At 34.7% G+C, this 21,587-nt stretch overlaps 1 protein-coding gene across 5 annotated transcripts in view; it reads right to left on the bottom strand.

Annotated features, from left to right (window-relative positions):
* Positions 1-21,587, bottom strand: part of CNTN1 (contactin 1) — a 365,513-nt gene that overhangs the window by 91,568 nt on the left and 252,358 nt on the right. For 3 of the 5 annotated variants that reach the window (XM_029205356.1, XM_029205357.1, XM_029205355.1), the window contains one exon: positions 17,318-17,438. In XM_029205356.1, the coding sequence (XP_029061189.1) occupies positions 17,318-17,438 (121 nt within the window). Of the gene's footprint in view, positions 1-2,315; positions 3,320-17,317; positions 17,439-21,587 lie in introns of those variants that run through there. The other 2 variants (XM_029205358.1, XM_029205359.1) reach the window with 1 other exon arrangement.

The raw sequence follows: 21,587 nt of genomic DNA, 5'->3' as shown, positions 1-21,587 counted from the left end.
AGAAGCCCGTTTGAAATTCAAATCATGCAGCCCAAACATGTCTGTCCACAAAAAGCCTGCAGAGAACTACCTGACAACTAGCACATTTATACTGTGCTTCTCTTGGATTTGCCTGCATTTTTAAAAAAGTATGAACTCATAAGAGCATAAAATGTTAGTGAATCCAAAAAAGGAAATTTATATTGTCTATTTTAATAAAAGTAATATATTTTACTAAGTCCTTATTACATCTGAGTCATTGCTAAACCTTTTATAATTCTTACAAATAACGCTATGATGTAGGCACTATTATTTTCACTATTTTACAAATGAGGAAACCCAGACTAAATAAAATAACCACAGTCATCCAGCTAGCAAACGGCAAAGCTAAGACTTGAACTCAACTGATTTGCCAGAGACTTTTCATTAACTATAGTAAAAACAATCATTTAAAAACAGCATTAGCAGCTTCAAATTCAAAAATGGTATTTACTGCTTTCCTTTAGAGACCTTTTTTGTTGGGGAGAATATGAATTACTTGGGCACTAGTGTATATTGTGGGAAAAATGACAAAAACTGCGATATATTGACTACAGCTTTTTAAATCATTTTGTGATCTGTTAGTTCAGATAAGTGAAGGTAAAGATATCACCCATTTATAAATTCCTACTACATGCCCAGTTTTTTTTTATTATCATGAAGGGATTTGTTAAACTTTCCTGAATTTTACTAGTGTTTTTAGAAAAAAAATACCTATGTGTGAACAAAATACAGATGTGATTTCCACTCAGTTTTCTTTCACATGTAAAGTAATTAGAAGGAAAAATGAACATAAATACAATTATTTCTCAATTCTGCCATATCTTCTTTAGGAATGTAGTAACACTCAGTGAAGTAGTTTTTAGACATTTGAGGAAAAATAGCAGGAAAAAAATTTTCAAAATGATTATTCACACATTATAAGCTGACTGTATTTTCTCAATCAATAACTGAGACTAATTTTCCCATAAGTCCAGTGGGATAGAAGATTTGAAACTGGGATCCTCCAGGATTAAACACGATGGACGCATAGTACCCATGACTATACATACCCCAGGCGTCACTTGAGTCAGCGCCAATACTTAGGCAGTAACCCTAATGCACTTTCTCCCTCCAAAAGGCCTACCAACTCTCTAAATACCTGTAGTTAGAACTGGACCCAAAAAAACTGCTGGTCCCTCGGGGACTCCACTCCACATAGCACACATTTAATGCAAGCCTTGGCACTAAGCAGGAAAGACATCTCAGTGTCACCCTATTTCCATTTGTAATTACTCCGTAAGTAATTAAAAGCAAAGCACCACATACGAATATCCCGTGGTTCACCGTTTATTTTTACCAAAAGAGCAAATTTTAATGAAAAGTTTAAATGTTAAGAAAACAAAAAACTTTCAGTACAAATTATCATCCCTTTTAAAATAAAATAATCTGAAAATAACAATGCTGAAACAACATCAGTTATTATCAAGGCACATGGCTTCTTCTTTACCAAAACATGTCAGTTAGAGTCTCTTTATTACTACATGCCCGTTCTTGCTCTGAAAATTAGTTAAGACAACAGCTTTATTATAAGGTAATAAAACACAAATTTGCATGCTCTTGTTAAAGCGTTAAGACTGAAGCTGAATATTAAACATCTCTACCATTTAATAGGAATATTGTAGTTTTTCAACCTCTAAAATTGGTATTTTAACCTCTTACATTGTTAAAAATGAACATAGATCCCTATTAGAAATGAGAATGAGGATAAAGGAGCTAAATGAATCTATGTAATTCTAGTTGATATTGATGCAGTTTATCTAAACAAAAATATTCTCCTTTTCCTGCCACTTGTCATAATTGTTATGTGGTTTCCTTTCCAATTTTTATTCTGTCTTTCCAAAACTATATTCCTATCTGATCTTGGTGGTATACTTTCAGTGATGGACTATGGACCACAATGCTGGTTCATGCACATCTCCATGGCAACATTTATGGTTACATGACAATTTTGAATTATTTTAAAATATCTTATTAAAATGACCGTTGCCCTAGATCTCCAGTATAAATCCTAAGATGCTTCCTTCTATGACAATAATTAACACTAGAAAATGAAAAATGGTGGAAATAAGTAACATTTTGAGCCAGAGACATGTATTCCTTTACGATGACTAATCAATTATTTTTTAACTACATACATATTTAGGGGTCATTACATATCTCTCAAAGCTTTCCTAAGAGTTCTTCCAACCACAGATGGGAATTTTAGAGTTACTAAATGAGAACTTCATATAATATCCCACCCTTAACCATAAACCTGTTTAAGAAGAGCAAATTATTTCTTGTGAAGAAATAAGAATTTTAAGCATGTCTCTTTGACCAAAGGGCGGAAATGAAAATATTTTCAAATAATGAAATTTAAGCAGTTCCAGAAAGAATTATATACACTTCAATTTTAATCTGCCATTTCTGTTCATGTCCTTCCAAAAAGTCTTGACCTTCCTCTCAAAACAAAAGATCCAAGAAGGCTGATGCTAGGAGTTAACAGAATTAAATATGCATACGTGCTGTTAATGGCTTAGTCATCTTCACTTAAATCTTGCTACTGAGATGACAGTTTTCTCCACATGCTGACCAATTTCACTTCCCAGTCCCAGGAATTGTTCCAAAAACCTTACAGAGCCATGGGTGGTCTTCAGTTGTTTATTGCTGCTTTTGATCTTTTCTTGCCAAAGAATATATATGGCACCAGGATACAAAAGGCCACTGGAATAATGCCCCTTAGCTTACATCCTAATTAAGATGACTCATTAGTGAATTTGACAACAACAGTGTTCATTACCTGCTTGGGTAAATCAAACAGTCCATTCAGTGGCAACACTCCTGTATTATAATTCACCAGTTCTTCATTTTTTTTTTCAGATAATGAACTAATTTCTGAGATATGTAATTTCAAAGAAAAACAGGATATGAAAACACGAAATTTTTACTTGGCCATTATATGATGTACTGGGTTAGTTCAGTAGGCATTTTTCAGATATTAATGAAGCTATACAATTATATTTTAAAATATCATTCTGCTCAAAGTATGTTTAGATGTTCAAAAGGGAAAAAAATCCTCTAAGAACTAGATTTTGGCAGGGGGAACTGCAGAAGCTACAAGATTGAGTTAATTAGTAAAATCTAATATAATATGTTAAAAAAAAAAAAAAGGTTTTCCCACAAAGAGTGAGTGTCAACGATCACCAGGTTGGAGGCAGGCTTGCACAGACGGGGAGAAAAGGATCCGCCATGTTTTTCTCTCCATCTTTTCTGTTTTTACCTGCAAGAGGAAAGATCAAGGCTGAAGGGCAAGTGTGGATGCCCATTTAGGAGCAGGAAGCCATATACTTCAGGAATTTGCCAAGTATCCTTAATGGGTAAGTTGAAATAATGAACAAAGAAAAACATCTTCTAAACACTGTAGATGGGAGTCCAAAAAGGAGAAGGCTGAAGTGACAAGCTTTGGCTCAATCAAACCTGTTTCCCTCAGAAATAGTGACTGACTTTGTAAGGAACAAGAGTTGTAACTGGATCCCTTCCTCCCCTTAAAAAAAATCTCAAATTCCTAGAGCCTTTGTAATTCCACTCCGCATAGTACAAGTTTACCTACCCAAACCTATGCTCATGCCTTCAAGGCTTCTAAGTAAGAAAAAAATCCTGAGGATAAATTTAAGCAGCGATTTATGAAATTTAATCAGAGGTTGGGGCTGGAAGTCATGGGAACCTGTGTCTTGATTAATATTATATTTATTGTTTATGTCTATATAGACGTTAATAGCAAAAGGGAGGGAAGTAAAAGAAAATGTTTATAGAAAGTCATCATGGGCAACGTGTGAACTGGAGTTGTTATTCTCTTTCATAAATATGGACTCTGAGGCTTATGATGATTAACTGACTGGCCTAAGACCACAGGTTATTCAGCAGGTGAAGTGGATTTCTAATCTATGTTTGCCTAATGCCAAAAGCCATACATTTTCCATTGTGCCATGCGGATCTTTTAATGACTATATGCATATATTAGTATAACTATATTATTATAGAAAAGTATGGTATTAACAAGATGATCATCCTCCTATGTTCCCTAACCATAACTAGGGATAGTTTGATTATTATAATTAGACCACTTTATAACTACTAGTGCCCCCCTGGTTATAGTTATTTAAGTAGGAGAAATAGTATCTAGGAAAACTGCTGACTGCTTATTGCAAATTTAGTCCTATGATAAATGGTAACAAAGGTCACAAAAACGCACTTGTCTCTTACATTTGTCTTTCAAACATAAGAGATTTCCAAGTCTTTTGATGAGAATTGAAATTGCTAATTTTAAATATATTCTTTTTCCTCCCTTTTAAATGAAGTTTTGGTAGTTTTGTGGAGAGAGGGGGCTGTGAACAGTCACACAGGGAGCCTCCCCAAACTGTTGCACATTGGAGTGCCATTTCTTGAATTAGTAACAGAGGCTTCCAACCTCTGCAGGAACATATCAAACAGTGGTCCTCCAACTTGTTTAAACCACAAACATCAGAAGTACCTGGTGTGTTCCAAACAGGGACAGTCCCTTGCCCCAGAGAAATTCTCAGGGATGTGGGGGGGGGGGGGGGCTCAAGCACTAGCTGTTGAGAGCCACTAAGACTGTAGTGGGATGATGCTCAGAAGTATATTCCTCAGTGTGACAGAGCCCAGACTGTTCAATGACACACAAGGGGTTGCTACCTTCTAGTGAGTCACAAGTTATTTGCTACTAAGAATATTGAAAATTCATGAGTTTGTACATTATTTTTTTGTGTAAAAATGAAGTGTATTCAAGGTTATCCTTTTAATTATGCTAGCTCTTGTTCACTGTTCACTTTCATCCCAATGCATTTTCAGATAAGGGAGTTGGTATTCCAGCAGTGCCCTGGGAAATGCATGTGGGCCACAACCAAGTCCCTCACCTCATCCCATGTCAACAGAGTGACCATGACAAGCATTGGGCAATTAGAAATTAAAATGGTGTTTTAATTTTTTGGAAAAAAAAAAAAGACCCTTTGGATTTATTCCACAATCTGCATTCACTCATGAGTGTATTGGGCAGTTAAAATTATAATAGAAAGGTGCTGTGGCAGAGGGAAGATTGGGAGCTCCCTGCTGTGTTGATCTAATGAGATGTCCTAAGCCAAATTTAGATAACGGATGGGAGATGGGGTTCTTTCACACAAGGACTGGATCCTGTAGTCACCTCTGAAGAGGAAATAGGGAAGGCGCAAACTATGGAATAGCTGGACTTGTAGGATACCAATGGAGATTCCATAGTTGCTTGTAGTACCCTTTTACATTTCTCCCTTTCCCTTTGAGTATGTCTCTATTAATCCCAGTGATGATGGTAGTTTGGACCTGTGTGATAGGAATTTAAAAGGACTAAAATGGAATTTAAAAGGACTAAAAGGACCTATGTGATAGGAATTTAAAAGGACTAAAATCTCCTCTCTACAGCTTGTTATACTGACCACAGGTTTAGAGGGTAAAAGTTTTCTCTGAGTTTCCTTCATTTTCATTTACTTAGGTGTAAGAAATTCTGTGACCCAATCAAATTCCCAGGGCCTGGGCTGATGAGGTTGGCTGGTGGGAAGGAGATAGATGGTGGTGGCAGGAAGCCAGTCTGCAAAAGGTACCACAAGGAAATAATTGCACATTCCTGAGACCTGAAATGGCAGACTTTACAAAAATCACACCAAAAAAATAGTTTTGCTTAAAAGGGATTTTATACCATTGAGTCTTCTATTGGTTATTTTTTCAATAATGAAGCTAAAGCATTTTGTCTTCTTTTTTAAATAAAATGAACCAAAAAGAGAAGATATTATGAAATTCTAATTTCAAATAACTTAAAATTTTACTCTCTGAATTAACTTTGAATTATCAATGCTTCAGAGTATTTGGGTGGACAATTTAACAAACAAACCATATACCAATGTGAAACAGATGTACAATAAAATTATCTGATCTGATTTTTATATTTGGGAAGTTAAACACTAAAGAGAAGTGAGAAAAAGTAAGTTATGTAGTGAATTTGAAACACTGATAACTGGCCAAGTTCTGGCTTGATCATGTGAACTCTGAGGAATATTTTCATTTTCTTTTTCTTCTTGTTTTAAACTTCCTTTGCCTATGAATGTATTACCAGTCCTTGCATGACTACCACACAGCGGTTTTGTTAGGATGACATGATAAAATTTATATGAAAGTCCTGTAGAAATATACATTCTAATCTAAAACACTTAAACATTTTGAATGTACTATTTTTAAGGCCAAATAACACATTATAAAATCAAGCTTAAAACCATCTACTATGATTTATTGTTTTTGCTGTTGTAATTATAATTGTATGACACTGACTACATGAAAAAAAATTTTAATTATTATAGCTTTCCCTTTTTATTAGACCAGTCATAAATATATTATGGGCAAAAATAAAATTGCAAAATTTGCATCAGTAACTTTTCTATAGAATAAACATTTCCTACCAAAAAAGAAAAAAGCCTACATTTTAATTTTTCCACATTGATTATTTTATCTCATTGAATATATCTGAATTAGTGTTTGATTATATTATGTTATAGCAATGAACTGGGTGTTATATGTGAAGCCAGACTGCTTATATTCAAATCTTGTCCTTTTACTTAGTAGCTAAATGATCTTGGGCAAGTAACTTAGCCTCTCTGGTACTCAATTTCCTTATGTGTAAAATGGGGATAATGATCGTATCCATCTCTTAACATAGTGTTGTTAAAATTAGCCTTTAGGGACTTCTCTGGTGGCACAGTGGATAAGAATCTGCCCACAAATGCAGGGGACACGGGTTGGATCCCTAGTCTGGGAGGATCCCACATGCTGCAGAGCAACTAAGTCTGTGCGCCACAACTACTAAGCCTGCGCTCTAGAGCCCACGAGCCACAACTACTGAGCCCGCATGCCACAACTACTGAAGCCTGTGTGCCTAGAGCCCATGCTCTGCAACAAGAGAAGCCACAGTAATGGGAAGCCCGAGCACCACGCAAAGAGTAGACCCTGCTCGTCGCAACTAGAGAGAGCCCATGCACAGCAACAAAGACACAACGCAGCCAAAAAATAAATAAAATAAATTAAATTAAAAAAAAATAAGGCTTTAATAAATATTACGTATCCTAACATAATAAATATATGCTATGTAATTTGTATTTTGTTATAAAATATACTATATAATTATGTCATATTATACATTAACATATAATTACATATCTTTATTTTTTAATTTATATTCATAATATATGTCTTTTCACAGGATATAGATTAGAGTTGGAAACATATTTTGCCAGCATAATTTAAATTTTGTTTTAAAATATGAACTAATTGCCATTTATTCATGTCCATAAAGACTTTTGGATATCACTGGTTATCTGTACTGCTTGTAATTTGATGTAATTGTCAGCTTAATTTGACATTACTGTCTGGTAAGTAGACACTGATGTATAAAGCCCATGATGGGTCAGTGAAGTGGAGTGTCTAAAAGCCTGCCAGACTATTAAGTTCTGTAAATCTTTCCTGCTTTCCCTCCTGGAATCAGAGTGAGGAGAAGCAAGTTTGCTGATTATTTTTTAAGGGAATCATGGATACAGGCTGACTGTGTAGCAAAGAATAAATTCCAGTTTGCCAAAAGCTGATCAGTTTGATTATAAGACAAAGAGAGTCAGGAGCAATTAATTGAAGAAGAGAAGAAATCCTACAAGGAAACTTCTCTCACTGTACTCCAATGAGGAAAAAGAAAAGTAATCTAAATTTATATCAGTGCATCCTTCACAGTGTCATCTACCAGTTTATAACCCTCACACAGTTATGCTTCAATTTTTGAATTTGTAAAATGAAGGGATAGACTAAATCACTTTCAAGATCAATCTTAAAGCTTAAAATATCATGACTCATTCTGAATGAACTACATACTTTGTTGATATATTTGAACACTTCCTTGAATTTATGTCAATTTACATTGAACTGACTTTGAAAAATACAGTTTCAAATTATTGATGTACTTCATAACTTTAGTAGTAATTGGGAAAGCTGCTACTTTTACTAGAGCTTTTATCAAATAGAACTACGTGTAAGTTCTAGCTTTGAAACAATCAGGCTACCTTGTAAATTCTGTATTTATTATAAACAGATACACCTTTCAGCTCATTATTTCAGCTTTAGCTACAACAGTTATGGAGAACTGGCCCTTAGCAGCTTTTGAATTTGTTGATTCTCAATGGAAATGAGAAAGCTTAATTTCTGGGCAGGCTTCACTATTAATAGATGTATGGCTGTGGTTTAGTGCCAAGTGGGGTCAGGATGCCTCCGAATGGCGCCCTGTCAGTCGTTGCTCCAGCCAATGTGGGCAATGAGGGCCATTTTCCTGTCTCAGTCCTACAAGGACTGATGAGATGGAATCTTTAGTCTGTCTCTGTGGCAAACTTTCTTGGCCAAAGCAAGTGGAAAGCAGAGGCAATTATCCAAGTATCTGAGGTAAATGTGTGTTTTTCTGACCCAAATACTTGAAAAGCTACCTCAACTATTCTCTTTGATTTGACTCTGATGATCTGGACACATCTTTCTGCCTGTATAAGTGAATCTCTTTTCTGGATGTCTTCACATATGCATGTGTATGTGAGGCAGGTGGAGGTGGTAAGCTGTGTGTGTACTCGTGCATCTGTCTGGCTTTGTGTGCACACCACGTGCAACTTTTTAATCTGTTCTTCCTAATTTTATAGTGATTAAATTAATTAATTTAAAAGTCCTTTTGAATTAATTTAGGCATGCCATGCTTAAATAATAATTTTGAACATAAATCCACATTTGGTTATTAATAATAACTTGAATATAGGAATTCTTGACCACTGGGTAAATATTTATGCCAGATACTGCAGAAATCTAAATCCTGATTTAGCACCAAGAGTTCCACTAACTTTTAGCATGACGGCAGACTCACCGTCTTTCTGCTTTCACAAATATCCAGGGTCCCTGAGTTAGCCATACAAATAGAATGCTAAATAATCCAACAGGTGGTAATTTAACCTTTTAAAATAAATGTCTTTGGCTTTATTTTTCCCACGATGTTTTAAAAACCCAACTACTATTTATTAGCATGTGCTGGACAATGGACGGGAAAACAAGAAGAGCTGAACTGCAGTCAGTAACTTTCACCATTTAGTAGCAGCAATTCTAGAACAGACTTGGTAATCGTTTGGGTACTATACCAAATTAACTATTGAAAGTTTTAGAGTATTAAACTATTAAAATTTTAAAGCACTAACTACAGAAGTTTTAGAAATTAACTATAGATTTTATTTATTCTTACAGTCTGGAAGAAGCCTAGGTTCCAAAATGATTATTATGAAATAGATGGGTAATACAAGACAAGTCTCTTTCTCTTGAAGTCTGAATTTTGTAGTATAAAGGGATGGAAATTTTCTAGATGACCTCCAGGATTAATTCTAGATTTAAAATTGTATATTCCAATTTTAACATAAATGCAGATATTTCATGTAGCTACTCTGAAGAAGTTGGAAGGAAAAAAGATGTAACTGGTGCATGATTTTCCAATAATAGGACCATTAGAACTCTTTTATCTGAGACAAAGAAAATGTTTACTTCATATTTTTTTAAGAAAGAGTACTAATTAATCTGGAACAACATCTCTACGTAAATGGTTCAAAATTGTTTGCCTGGATAGCAAAGAGAGGTGTGCTCTGGATATAAACTCTGCTAACATAGAACATCTGGGAGTAACAAATACTCAAGAGCATTTTCTGTAGAAAAGACCATTGGCCAACCATTATGATTGTTTAAAATACAGCAGTATTATTCAGACTAAAAAGTATATTGACAGCTTCCAGCAGGTTATTTATTTGGCTATATTACCTTAACTTAGCCAACACAGGATTTAAAAGTGGGTTAGTCATCAACCAAAATGACCTCCTTAAGAAAGAATCTGGTAACCATGTCATTAGGCCAAGTACTAAAAACTTCAGGGGATTACATCAAATAAAGATGACGTCTAACATATCCATTTCCATTCTGCAACTGTATTTTGACATTAGAAATACACACATTTTGGCATTCATACATACACACATGCACACACACAATATTCTAATCTAAATGAAAATCTACATAAAACTATGAATATAAACTTTTAATATAAAAATATAAATAATACAAACTTAATTTGTGGATGCTATGATTTACACAGGTTTGTATTATCCACTGGACCTTTAGTTACACTTTTTCCTAAATGTTTCCAAATTTCACATAGCACAGGTTAGTGTTGAGAATCAGACTAAAGTCTTTTTCTTTTGTTTGTTTTTAAATCTCAGCCTTGTATTAAGAAATTTTGTTTAATATGGTATATAAGATGTAAAAGAGGGGGCAGATGTGAAAAGTATAATCATGATTGCATTTTCTGTTTTGGCAATTTTAGTGACAAACATTATGTTCAGCCAGGTGTCAGGAAGGTCCTCCTAACGGTCGGTAGCATTGCCAAGGATATTTATAATACAGCAGAAATGCCGTGGAAAGTAGTAAAAAACAGACGTCAAAGCCTCATTTCTTGCTTTTGTGGCCTAATTTTATGGTCCATTTTTGAATGTTGTCGAAAAGTGTACTCATAAAAGAGAATTTAGATTTGGCAAGCTACATAAATGTTCCCACAAGTGCTGTCAGATAAATCCTGAAACACCTTTCCTTCTAAATGACACTTTTTTTTTAACTGAAAAGCACTAAGTCCTCCAGAAACATCTTTTGCTAAAAACATTCATACAGAGCTGTTGATGTGCATCAAAACTTACTTGATGAAACAACCTGAAATACACTTTTGTGGGACCTATTTAGTACAACCTTTATTACAATAACAACAACAAAAAGGAAATTTGTATCGATCCTCTTGATTTGGATTTTTATATAAGAAGCCTAAAACCATTTGAAGTCTAATAGCTGGTTCTTTTCTTTTTAACTAAAAATAGTTTTAAACTGTAAAGATCTTCTAGATATTAAGCAATTTGTAGCTGTTTGAGTTCTAAATCCCTTTGGCTATATTATATGCACCTCTGTTTTAAAGTTTTATTCTGAAATTACCTCTTTCACTAATACAATAATAATTTAAATTGATGTCAATATGTGCTCTGATAGAAAAAATATTAGTAAAATCTTTTATAAATTACTTGAAATGCCATATTACCAAGAAATGGCATTACAATCTCTTGTAAAGTTATCTTCATTTTTATATAAGTGCTCTAGCTGGGAAATATTTCATCATATTTTGTTTTTGTTTTTTTATTTACTTACTGTTGATACATAGATTGAGCGGTTCTTGATTAACTTTAGAGTTTTTGAAGCTATCTTATTTGGTGTGACTTAGGGCTTAAGTGTAGCTGTGCTAAAATGATATGAGGGTAAGGGAAAAAAGAGTTAACTCTTTTTCTCACCACCTGGACTGCCTTCCTGCGTTTCCATGCCACTCCTGTCCTTACATCAGAGCTCCCTTCCCTGACTTCTAGCCAAATATTCATAACAGTTTTTCAATTGTCTGTTGATTCACTTCTATTTGGTTTGAACAGGATGAATTGGAGGAAAAGGGGACCTTACCATCTTTTTGAAACACATTTCTAATGTAATTTACCCATTCCATAAACAAAATAATAGGACTTTCAAACTATTTTCCAAGAATTCCCTAGAACAATAATTTCCAAAAACCATTTAAAGACCACTTCATCACAAGCATCATGGGGCATTATTAAAAATACAGATTTGCCAGCCCAGGCCAGGTTTAAACACTTGGTCACTCTGGAATGCTGTAATTTGATGCCCTCCGTAATGACATTCTTTAAAAATATATCCAGTATTTATTTAAAGGGGAGACAGAAATGCATAGGGAAAAAGGAGTGAAGGAGGGTTCTGGGGAAAGAAATAGAACACACACTCTCTTCTACTGCCTTCAGTAATTCGACCCTCGTTCCAAAGCTGCAACCCCACTAGGTCCTTCCCAGGCCTGGATCCACTTCCTCAGAAGGCAGTTTGGTGGCCACCACTTGTTCAAACATTACCTCTGGGTGTGCCATACTCTTTGCCTTCTAGTCATATTATACTATTTTTGAAAAAAGAGCCCATATGTACATATTTTCTTTATATTTTCAGTGTATATTATGTCCAGTGATTTTTTTCTTAAACTTTTTTTTGGAGATAATTATAGATTCACATGCAACTGTGAAAATTAATACAGGAAGGTCCTGCATATCCTTCACTCATTTACTCACCATAACTTTCTGTATAACTAAATACAATAACAGAACCAGAAAATTGACATTGACATAATCCATCAACCTTATAGTACAGATTTTGCTAGTTTTACATTCATTCATTTGTGTGTTTATGTGTTTGTTTAGTTCTAAGAAACTTTTAGTTTTATCACATGTGTAGACTTCTGGGACCATGACCACAGTTAAAATACAGAACAATTTCATCATGAGGATCCCCTGTTGTACACTTTCATGGCTATAGCTACTCCCCTTCCTCTAGCCTCCCTAAGCCACCATTAATCTACTCTCCATCTCTATAATTTTGTCATTTCAAGAATGCTAAATAAATGGAATCATACAGTATGTAACCTTTTGAGGTTGGCTTTCTTTCACTCAGCATTAATTCCCTTGAGATATATCCAAATTGCACACATCAATAGATCATTCTTCTCTTATTGCTAAGTAATATTCCATGGTACTAATATACCACAGTTTATTTAACCACTCATCTGTTTAAGGGCATTTGTTTCCAGTGTTGGGCTATCATGAATAAAACAGCTATGAACATTTGTGTATATATATTTTATGTGGACATAAGTTTTAATGTCTTTGAGATAAATGTCCAAGAGTGCAACTACTGGGTCCTGTAGTAAGCACATGTTTAGAAACAGCCATACTCTTTTCCAGGGTGGCTGTACAATTCTACATTTTCACCAGCAATGTGTGAGTGAGTGACTCTGTTGTTTTGCATCACTATTTCTTTTATATTTTAGCCATTCATATAGGTATGTAGTGATATATGACTGTGGCTTTAAATGTGCATTTGCCTAATGGTTAATGACATTGAACATCTTTTATGTGTTTATCTACCATTTGTATATCATCTTCGATGAAATGTCTGTTCACATCTTTTATCTTTTTTCATATTAGGTTATTTTAATTTTGAGTTTTGAGAGTTATTTATATGTTTTACATACAAACCTTTCTTGGATATATGGTTTGCAAATATTTTCTCCCAGTCTGTTGCTTGTCTTTTCATCATCTTCACAGGGACTTTCACAAAGCAAAAGTTTTTAATTTTGATGAAGTTCAGTTTTTCATTTTATGCATTATGCTTTTGGTGTCAAGTCTAAGAACTCTTCATCTAGCCCTAAGAGCTGAAGATTTTCATCTATACTTTTTTTTTTCTAAAAGTTTCATAGCTTAAAATTTACAAATAAGTCCATGATCCATTTCAAGTTAATTATGTATAAGGTCTGAGGTTTAGATCAAGGTCCTTTTTTTTTTTTTTTGAACTATGAATCCTCATTTGTTCTAGCACCATTTATTGCAAAGTCTAATCTTCCTCCACTGAATTAATTTTCATTTTTGTTAAAAATCAGTTGAGCATATGTGTATGGGTCAATTTCTGTGTCCAGTGTTGATGCACCATGGTTCACCAGGCCAATCTTTAAGCTAGCTTTGCTAAACCCATCCCAGAGCTATTAATTTAGAAACTTCCAAGAGAAGCTTAGAATTGTGTATTTAAAATTAATTGTAGTAGTAAATCTGATGTACAGCCAAGTCTGGCACCTGCACCCAGAGGTTACACAAAGATTTTTCATGAATCTTTGCTGAAAAGGTTGGTGGAGAGGAAGTAGGGGATAGCAGGTCACCCTGTTTAATTAAATTAAATATATTGAGAAATATTTAACATTTAGGTAAAGCTGTATAAAATAAGAAATGACCACCTAAAAACTCACCACTCAGGTTAAGAAATAAAACATTACTTATTCAGATGTAGCCTTTTGCGGGTCCCCTCCCTCCTTAACCACACTCACCTCCTCTCCTATCTCCAACCCAGGGATAACCACTCCCCTATATTTCGTGATTATCATTTTCATGCATTCTCTATATTTGACCATATAAAATATGCACACATATTCATATACATACATACATACATACATATATATGTCAGATTTGTTGTTTTAATAGAAACTTGAAGTAAAAGCAACTATCAACTTGATCAGTGTGCAACTTATTCTTGCCAGTTCTCAAAGCCAGACCACAGCATATTCTGAAGTCTAGTTTAGCTCTGTTTGCTTAGATTTGGATATGTTTACTGTTTTCTTTGTTCATCATGCTATTTGGTGTCTCAGAACTTTACTCTGGCATTATTTTCCTTCTTCCTGAAATTTACCCATTAAATATTCCTTTAGACACAACAGTTTCTTGGGAAATAAACTCTGTTTCTGTTGGTCTAAATATAACTATTTTTCCTCATTATGAAATGATAACTTGTCTGTATATATACTTCTTGGTGGAGAGTTATTTTTCTTTCAGCACATTCCATGGTTGTATTAGTTATCTACTGCTGCATAACAAATTACCCCAGGCCTGAGTGGCTTAAAACAATAGTAAACAGTTCTCTCTCTCTTTTTTTTTAACATCTTTATTGGAGTATAGTTGCTTTACAATTGTATGTTAGTTTCTGCTTTATAACAAAGTGAATCAGCTATACATATAAACAGTTATGTCTTACAGTTTCTGTGGATTAAGAATTCTTGAGTGGCTTAGCTGAATAATTCTTGATCAGGGTCTGCCATGAATTTTATAATCAAACTGTTGGCCAAGGCTACAGTCATCTGAAAGCTTGACTGGAAGATCTGCTCTCTAGATGACTCACTCAAATGACTGGGAAGTTGGTATTGGTTATTAATAGGAGGTCTCGTTTCCTCTTCCTGTGGGCTTCTCTACAAGATTGCTGAAATATCCTCATGACATGGTAGCTGGCTTCCTCCAAAATGAGAATTCCAAAAACCAAGGCAGAAGCAGCAATGTGATTTATGACAATGTTCAGCACTGTCACTTCTGCTGGCACATACACCAACCCTAAGTGTTAGAGGGATTACACAGGGGTTGGTTTATCAGAAAGCAAGGATCACTGAGGGTCACCTTGAAGTCTGGATCCCCCAATTACCTTGTGACTTTTATTACTGCTGCTGAGTTGTTGGCCATCAGAATGCAGCTATGCAGAAATGTATTTGACTATTTGAATAGCAAATTTCTCTTGATATAAAATGAATACCTTTTATATTATTAGAAATAACGTTTGGAGAATGATTACAACTTTCAGACTTTTATCAGTGTTAAGCAATACTTTTTATCTACCTGTATAGTTTTTTCAACATCCTGCTATAGTGCAGGGACATAAAATGCTATATCATATTTCTACTAAGTGCACTTGCCAGATTGCTTTGCTTTAAGTTATATTTCCTATGACTAAAGGGCTTTAGAAAAAAAAATAAAACTTTATATTTTCACATAATACCTGCTATACCTTTTTTATATTGGTTTTTCTGTAAAAAAAATACAGAGTATGATGATTATTAATTACCTAAGTATGAGTGGATAAGATTATTAATATTCTTTGACTACATCTGTAAAACTTCGTCTTCCCTGTGAATACTGGGAGTTTGCTGCAATGTAATTATATGAAGACACTGATGCACAGGCATTGTAACATAACCCCTATTGTAACACTAGTGATAATCTTTTAATATGCAAATAATTTCAATTAAATACAAGCATAGAGTATTGCTGGAAGTGACTTAACAGCTAGTGGTCTGACTAGAAAGAACAGTGAATAGTCCCTCTCCCTGATAACTCTCACAGACAGTAGATGTCCCAGATAACAAAATATTCCTAATGGAAATACTGAACCTAAATGAACTTCCTTTAATTTAGCATTTTGTAGCCTTGGAGTTTTATTAATTTTCAATTAATCCAGAATGGGTATTAAGACAAACCATGAATATCATCTCATTTACTAATTGTTTATCTGATTGTGCAAAAGATGACTGAAAAAAAAAAGTGCAATAAATAATGGTCAATAAATATTTCTAGTAGGTAAAATTGTGAAAAAAAACAAAATTTAACATGTCACTGAGACAGAGGGAAAAAGAGAACAATGAAACTATGAGATTGAATTCTGCAACTCACTAAATATTAATAAAAATGCATATGTGAATTTCACAACTTAGTAGAGAAGGTAACTCATATGTACAGATTGCTATAAAACACATTAGAGAAAGTAGTAATTGTTATGAGAGTTTAGAAGAGAGGGCTCATATTTGGGACCTCACAAAAATGACTCATGAGTTTGTTACTTCTTGAGCCAAGTCTTCAAGGATGGATAAGATTTGGGCAACAATCAATGAAAACAGCATGTAGAAGGAATGCTGTGAACCAAGGAACAGAGGTAGAAATCCTAGGGTATTTCTGTGGACTAGTTGGTCAGGAGGAATGGTGAGAGATTAAAGCTAAACAGGCCGAGGTCACCACACCTCATGGAACTTCTTGGGCACTTAGCTAAAAGGAATGGTCTTCATTCTGTAGGCAGGGAGTAAAGAGCCGATGAATGATTTTAAATAAAGTAAGGCATATTCTGAGCTGGCCTCACAGCTATATAGCAGAGGCCAGTAGCAAAGGCGTTGTATTTTCAATAAGCATGTATCCAAGCACATTCTCAATCATTTATAAGAACAAAAGCACTAGTCTGAAAATCAGTAACAAATAGAAACATGATACATGTACAAATCATCTTTTATTCTAAGATGATACTGGTAAATGTATAACACTTGAGGTTATAATAAACAGCACCAGTGTATTTTTTCCATAAAAAATAAAAAAGGAAACAAAACTCTACTCAACACATGAAAAGTATTAGCAGGAACTGAGAACTTCTGGTAAGTACTAAGTTTAAAAGCACAAGCATTTAGTAGGAGGTATGTGGTGTAAGTTGCTAAAAAATACGTAGTTAGTAAAACAAACAAAATCAGTTCTGTTTACTACTTGGCTGGCATAAATCAGTCTTAGGCATGGGTGAAGAAGTGTTCTCAAGGATCGAGACTCTAAATATATAAGAATTCGTACCAGAGTTACCAGAAGATTATACATATTTATGTAAGTCATATAGCTTTGGTTTTGTGATTCCAAAATGTTGAAACTCTTACCTCGCACAACAAGGTCAGCTGAGGCTGAAGAATTGTCCACAATTGTCTGAGCGGTGCACGTGTACCTCCCAGCGTGTTTTAGCTGGGCATTTCGGATGAGCAGTTCCCCATTGGAATCCAGCTGTCGGCAAAAACAGCAGTCATTCAAATCAGTACATTTTTTTCACAAATTAAATGGTATTTAGGATATGAGAGGTACATTTTCCCCTAACAAAATGAACACCTGTTCGAGATGTGCTAACTGTCTGTGTGTTCTTAGGTCACTTAAACTCTGGGCTTTGGTATTTCAAGTGAAAAATAGAGTGAATTACCTAAGGTCCTTTTTAGCTTTAATGTCTTTAGTATTCTATTATTTATATAATCAGAGGGCATTTTGAGAGAAAACACAGGATGAAACTATTTCATTGATGTCTTTTAAAAAGAAATGTGAAGGTCCAAAAATCTTGATGCTCAATGTCAATGAAGATACATAAATGCTGTATGGCTAGGGAGAATTATTAATCTGGTTATGTAAAACCAATCTAAGCAACTAATTTCAAGACGTGCCACAGTTCATTTTACAAAGATACTAAAAGTGTGAAGAAACTGTCAAAATGGACAATTCTACTAACATGTTCTGTTTTGGCCAAATATAACCTCCTTGTGGGCAAGGATTTTTGTCTTGTTCACTGATCTATTCCCAGTGCTTAGAATAGTGTTTAACATATGTTTTTTTTAAGGAGGCTTGAGGGAATTTTGCTTGTGAATGATAAGGCACCATCCCAATGCAATTTCTAAAAATAGCTAATATTTATAGAATGCCTCCTCTCTACAGATCCTTGGATTCTCTTCTGAAAACAGTCCTATGAGATAGGTCCTATTTTGTCCATTTTACTAAAGATAAAAGTGAGACTTAGAGTAGCCAAGTAATTTAACTATGGTTACTCGGTTTGCTTGGTTGGAGGAGCATAACATAGTCCATGCTCATTATCTCCAAAATACTCTCTTAAGAGAAAAATCTGGAAAACTCGATTTTTAAATAGACATTTGGTTTCCCTGAGACACAAAAATATTGATTTACTATTGCAATTATAGATATCCAGATAGATTAAAGGATGAAAAACTAATGATTAGGTTAATATTTCACGTAATAGATGAAGGTATTGTTTCTGTTATATGACAGACCTGCAAATTTTAATTATTTAATGACTATATGTGGAATAAATGCTCTGCTTCACCATTGGTTCTACTGGTGGCCCCTTCACATATTAAATTCCCTGCTCTTGGAAAGTATTTGGGTTGCAATCCTTGCTTGATTAATAAGATTAATTAAAAATAATAGCTAGTTATCATCTGAGCAGATTGATTCAATTGGTTGTAATAGAATACTACTATCTCCATATAAAGAACTGGTCAGTGGCCACACACCTTGTTCCTTGGTTTCAGTAATTAAAATCTCTGAAAAATGAAACTAGAGGTCATACAATTTAATGTTAATTGGGGTCTTCCTGTCCCTTGAGGTCTAAGATTGGGTAAAAATCCAGTTTCCAAGATTTCTTCAAATTCCTAAAGTAGGGGAATTCTTTCCTTCTGTTCTCTTGACCAAGGAGCTCCAGACCAACCTTTTCTCTATTTTGCCATGAAACCTACTAGCACAAAGTATTCCCTAGTAAAGTAGGTGTACTAAAGAGTTAAAGGTCATGGAATTGGTTGTATCCCACAAAGTAGGGCAATTATCATCCACTGTATATTTCTATTTTTAAAAGTCCTGTTGGTCATAATTTTACTAAGGATTTCTCAGTGACCTTCACCTCTCTCTGTTCCCTATCATCTTGTTGGCACTCACTCCCACTCCCATATCTTACCTCTCTCTGCTCTTCTCTTCTTTCCCTGGAAACAAACAACTATTCTTCTTTCCTCATGTTAAGCTGCTTAATTATTGGATGGTTGCTTGGATTCTGACAATAATTCTTCCTCAAACCCTTACTTTCTGTTTTTAGCTTTTGCCGTTTCTTTACCTCTTACCCCTCAGTCCATTTTAATCTGGTTTCCAACTCTTCAACTCATTTTACTTGACTTCTAATAGCATTTGACCTTTCTTCCCCAAACACCCAACTTTTCTAGTCATCTGTGACAGCACATTTTCCAGAAAGTTTGAGAAAATTCTTAACCTCTCATCTTCTTCAACTTCCTTATAATTCCATAATAAATTATTGAATTTATCCCTTCCTTTTCTTCAACACTTCCTCTGTCCTTGTCCAAGCTACCAACATCTCTCACTGAACTACTATGTCCTATTTGTTCATGACCCTCACCCCTGTCCCATCTATTCTTTTCTTTACTTAGCACTCAGGGTGACCTTTAAAAAATGCAAATTATGATCAAATCATCCCTTTCTATAAAAACAAACTAAAACCTTTAAAAATGTTCCACTTCTTGGAATAAAAGCCGTAAGTGTTATGATAGTCACCTTGGCTCCATTCTCTAAATTCTGTCCAATATTCCAGCTCAACTAGTGCCACCATTGCACTTACACTCTGCTCTCCAGAAGAACATTCCCTTTTTAAGACCTTAAATGTATCTTGTTATCTCCTATCTCTGGTTCTCCAAGGTGTTTCCTTTCCTGGAATTTGATCTCTTCATACCCCACCATCTTACCACCTTCATCTAAATAACATTTACCCTCCCCCACCAATATCAGTTCAAATCATTTCCTTAAGCAAGTCTTTCTGTTTTCTGTTGTTACATTTTGCCATAGCACATTTTACTTAATGTGATATTATATATATCATTTACAATAAAATATTTTTGCAATTATATGATTAAAGTTGGTTTCCCTGAAGGACTGTAAGTTTTATGAGAGGAGGAAACATACCTGATTTCTTCAGCATTCTATCCCTGTGTTACATGTGTACAGCTGTATGTGCTGTATCCCTAAGACCAGCACAGTCCCAGGGATATAACAACACCAAATATACATTGTTTGAGTGAATTTTTCAGCATGCTTATTAAGACTTCTGGCATCTGCTCTTAAGATAATACATGTTTACTTCTTTTCAGGTACAAGCAGAGTTAGGATAGCAAGTTCATATAGCCCATCACAATGGCAGAATTTTGTAAGCACATAATGAGACATTGTGATGTCAGGGTGAAGTACACACTCTTGTTACCTCTTTTCCCACTTCCTGTGCCCCAGAAACTTACATTTTACCATGTGTTCTCTTTCCTGCAGACCTTTGTACATATCACTTGCATTGCCTGGATTCTCCCATCTCCCACTATCACTTGGCTAACTTCAAGTCGTGGTTTAGATGCCCCTTTCTTCTCTAGAATCCAAAGTCCTGGTTAGGGGATTGCCCCTTGCATGTTTTCATTTTAACTATCCCTTTCTATTCTAATTATTTAGTTGTTCATTTCTTCTACTAGACTGTAATTCTTTGAGGAAGGGACTAGGTCTTATTTATTATTACATACAAATTATGTATTGTGATATCTGACATACAGGAGGAATTCAACAAATAAATATTGCATAAATGAATTAAAATACCTATTATCTAAAATGTTTTTTATTAAATTCTTTTAGTAATTTCATATGATTTTTCAGGTAAGATAATGATAATATTATAAGATAAAATAGCTGAATTGAGAACAACTATTGCTATCCATATACCTGAGATCAGCTATCAATTAATAATATATTTCAAATTATTTGTAAACAATTTCATGAGTAAATATAAACGTTTTAGGAATAATGTATAAATTTATAGAGAAAAGAATGCAGTTGACATATAAGAAAATGGACACCTCTAAGTTTTTCAACCACCCATATTTGTTGTAAAGAATTAGGCCTTTACAAATTCAAAATTTGTAATACAAATCACAAATTTACAGAGAGATCTGCCCTTTCTGTCAGCTTCTGGAAGGTAACCTGTAGTATTCTTTCTTTGCCTGGGCATCTTGGGTCATACTGAATAGTTCTAACCATGTGATTTAGGGTGGAAGTTAGCCACACCTGTATAGTTTTAGAGTAGGGGCTGACCATGCCAAAAAGACTAACATTGTGGCTTAGGGTAGGGGCTTTGGGTCATGTGTTATCAATCAACCTAGATATTGAGATTAACCATTTGGGCAATCAATCAGTCAATCAATGCCTACATGATTAAGCCCTGGTTAAATCTCTAGATATCAAAGCTCAGGAAAGCATCCCTGGTTGGCAATACTCTGTGCCTACTGCCACAGGCCATAGCTGGTAGAGTAATGCATCCTGACTCCATGGGGAGAGAACAATGGA

Source organism: Monodon monoceros, unplaced genomic scaffold, assembly GCF_005190385.1.
Source record: "Monodon monoceros isolate NGI ecotype Baffin Bay Population unplaced genomic scaffold, NGI_Narwhal_1 Super_Scaffold_6, whole genome shotgun sequence".
Lineage (NCBI taxonomy): Eukaryota > Metazoa > Chordata > Mammalia > Artiodactyla > Monodontidae > Monodon > Monodon monoceros.
This window is presented reverse-complemented; position numbering and strand designations above follow the sequence as displayed.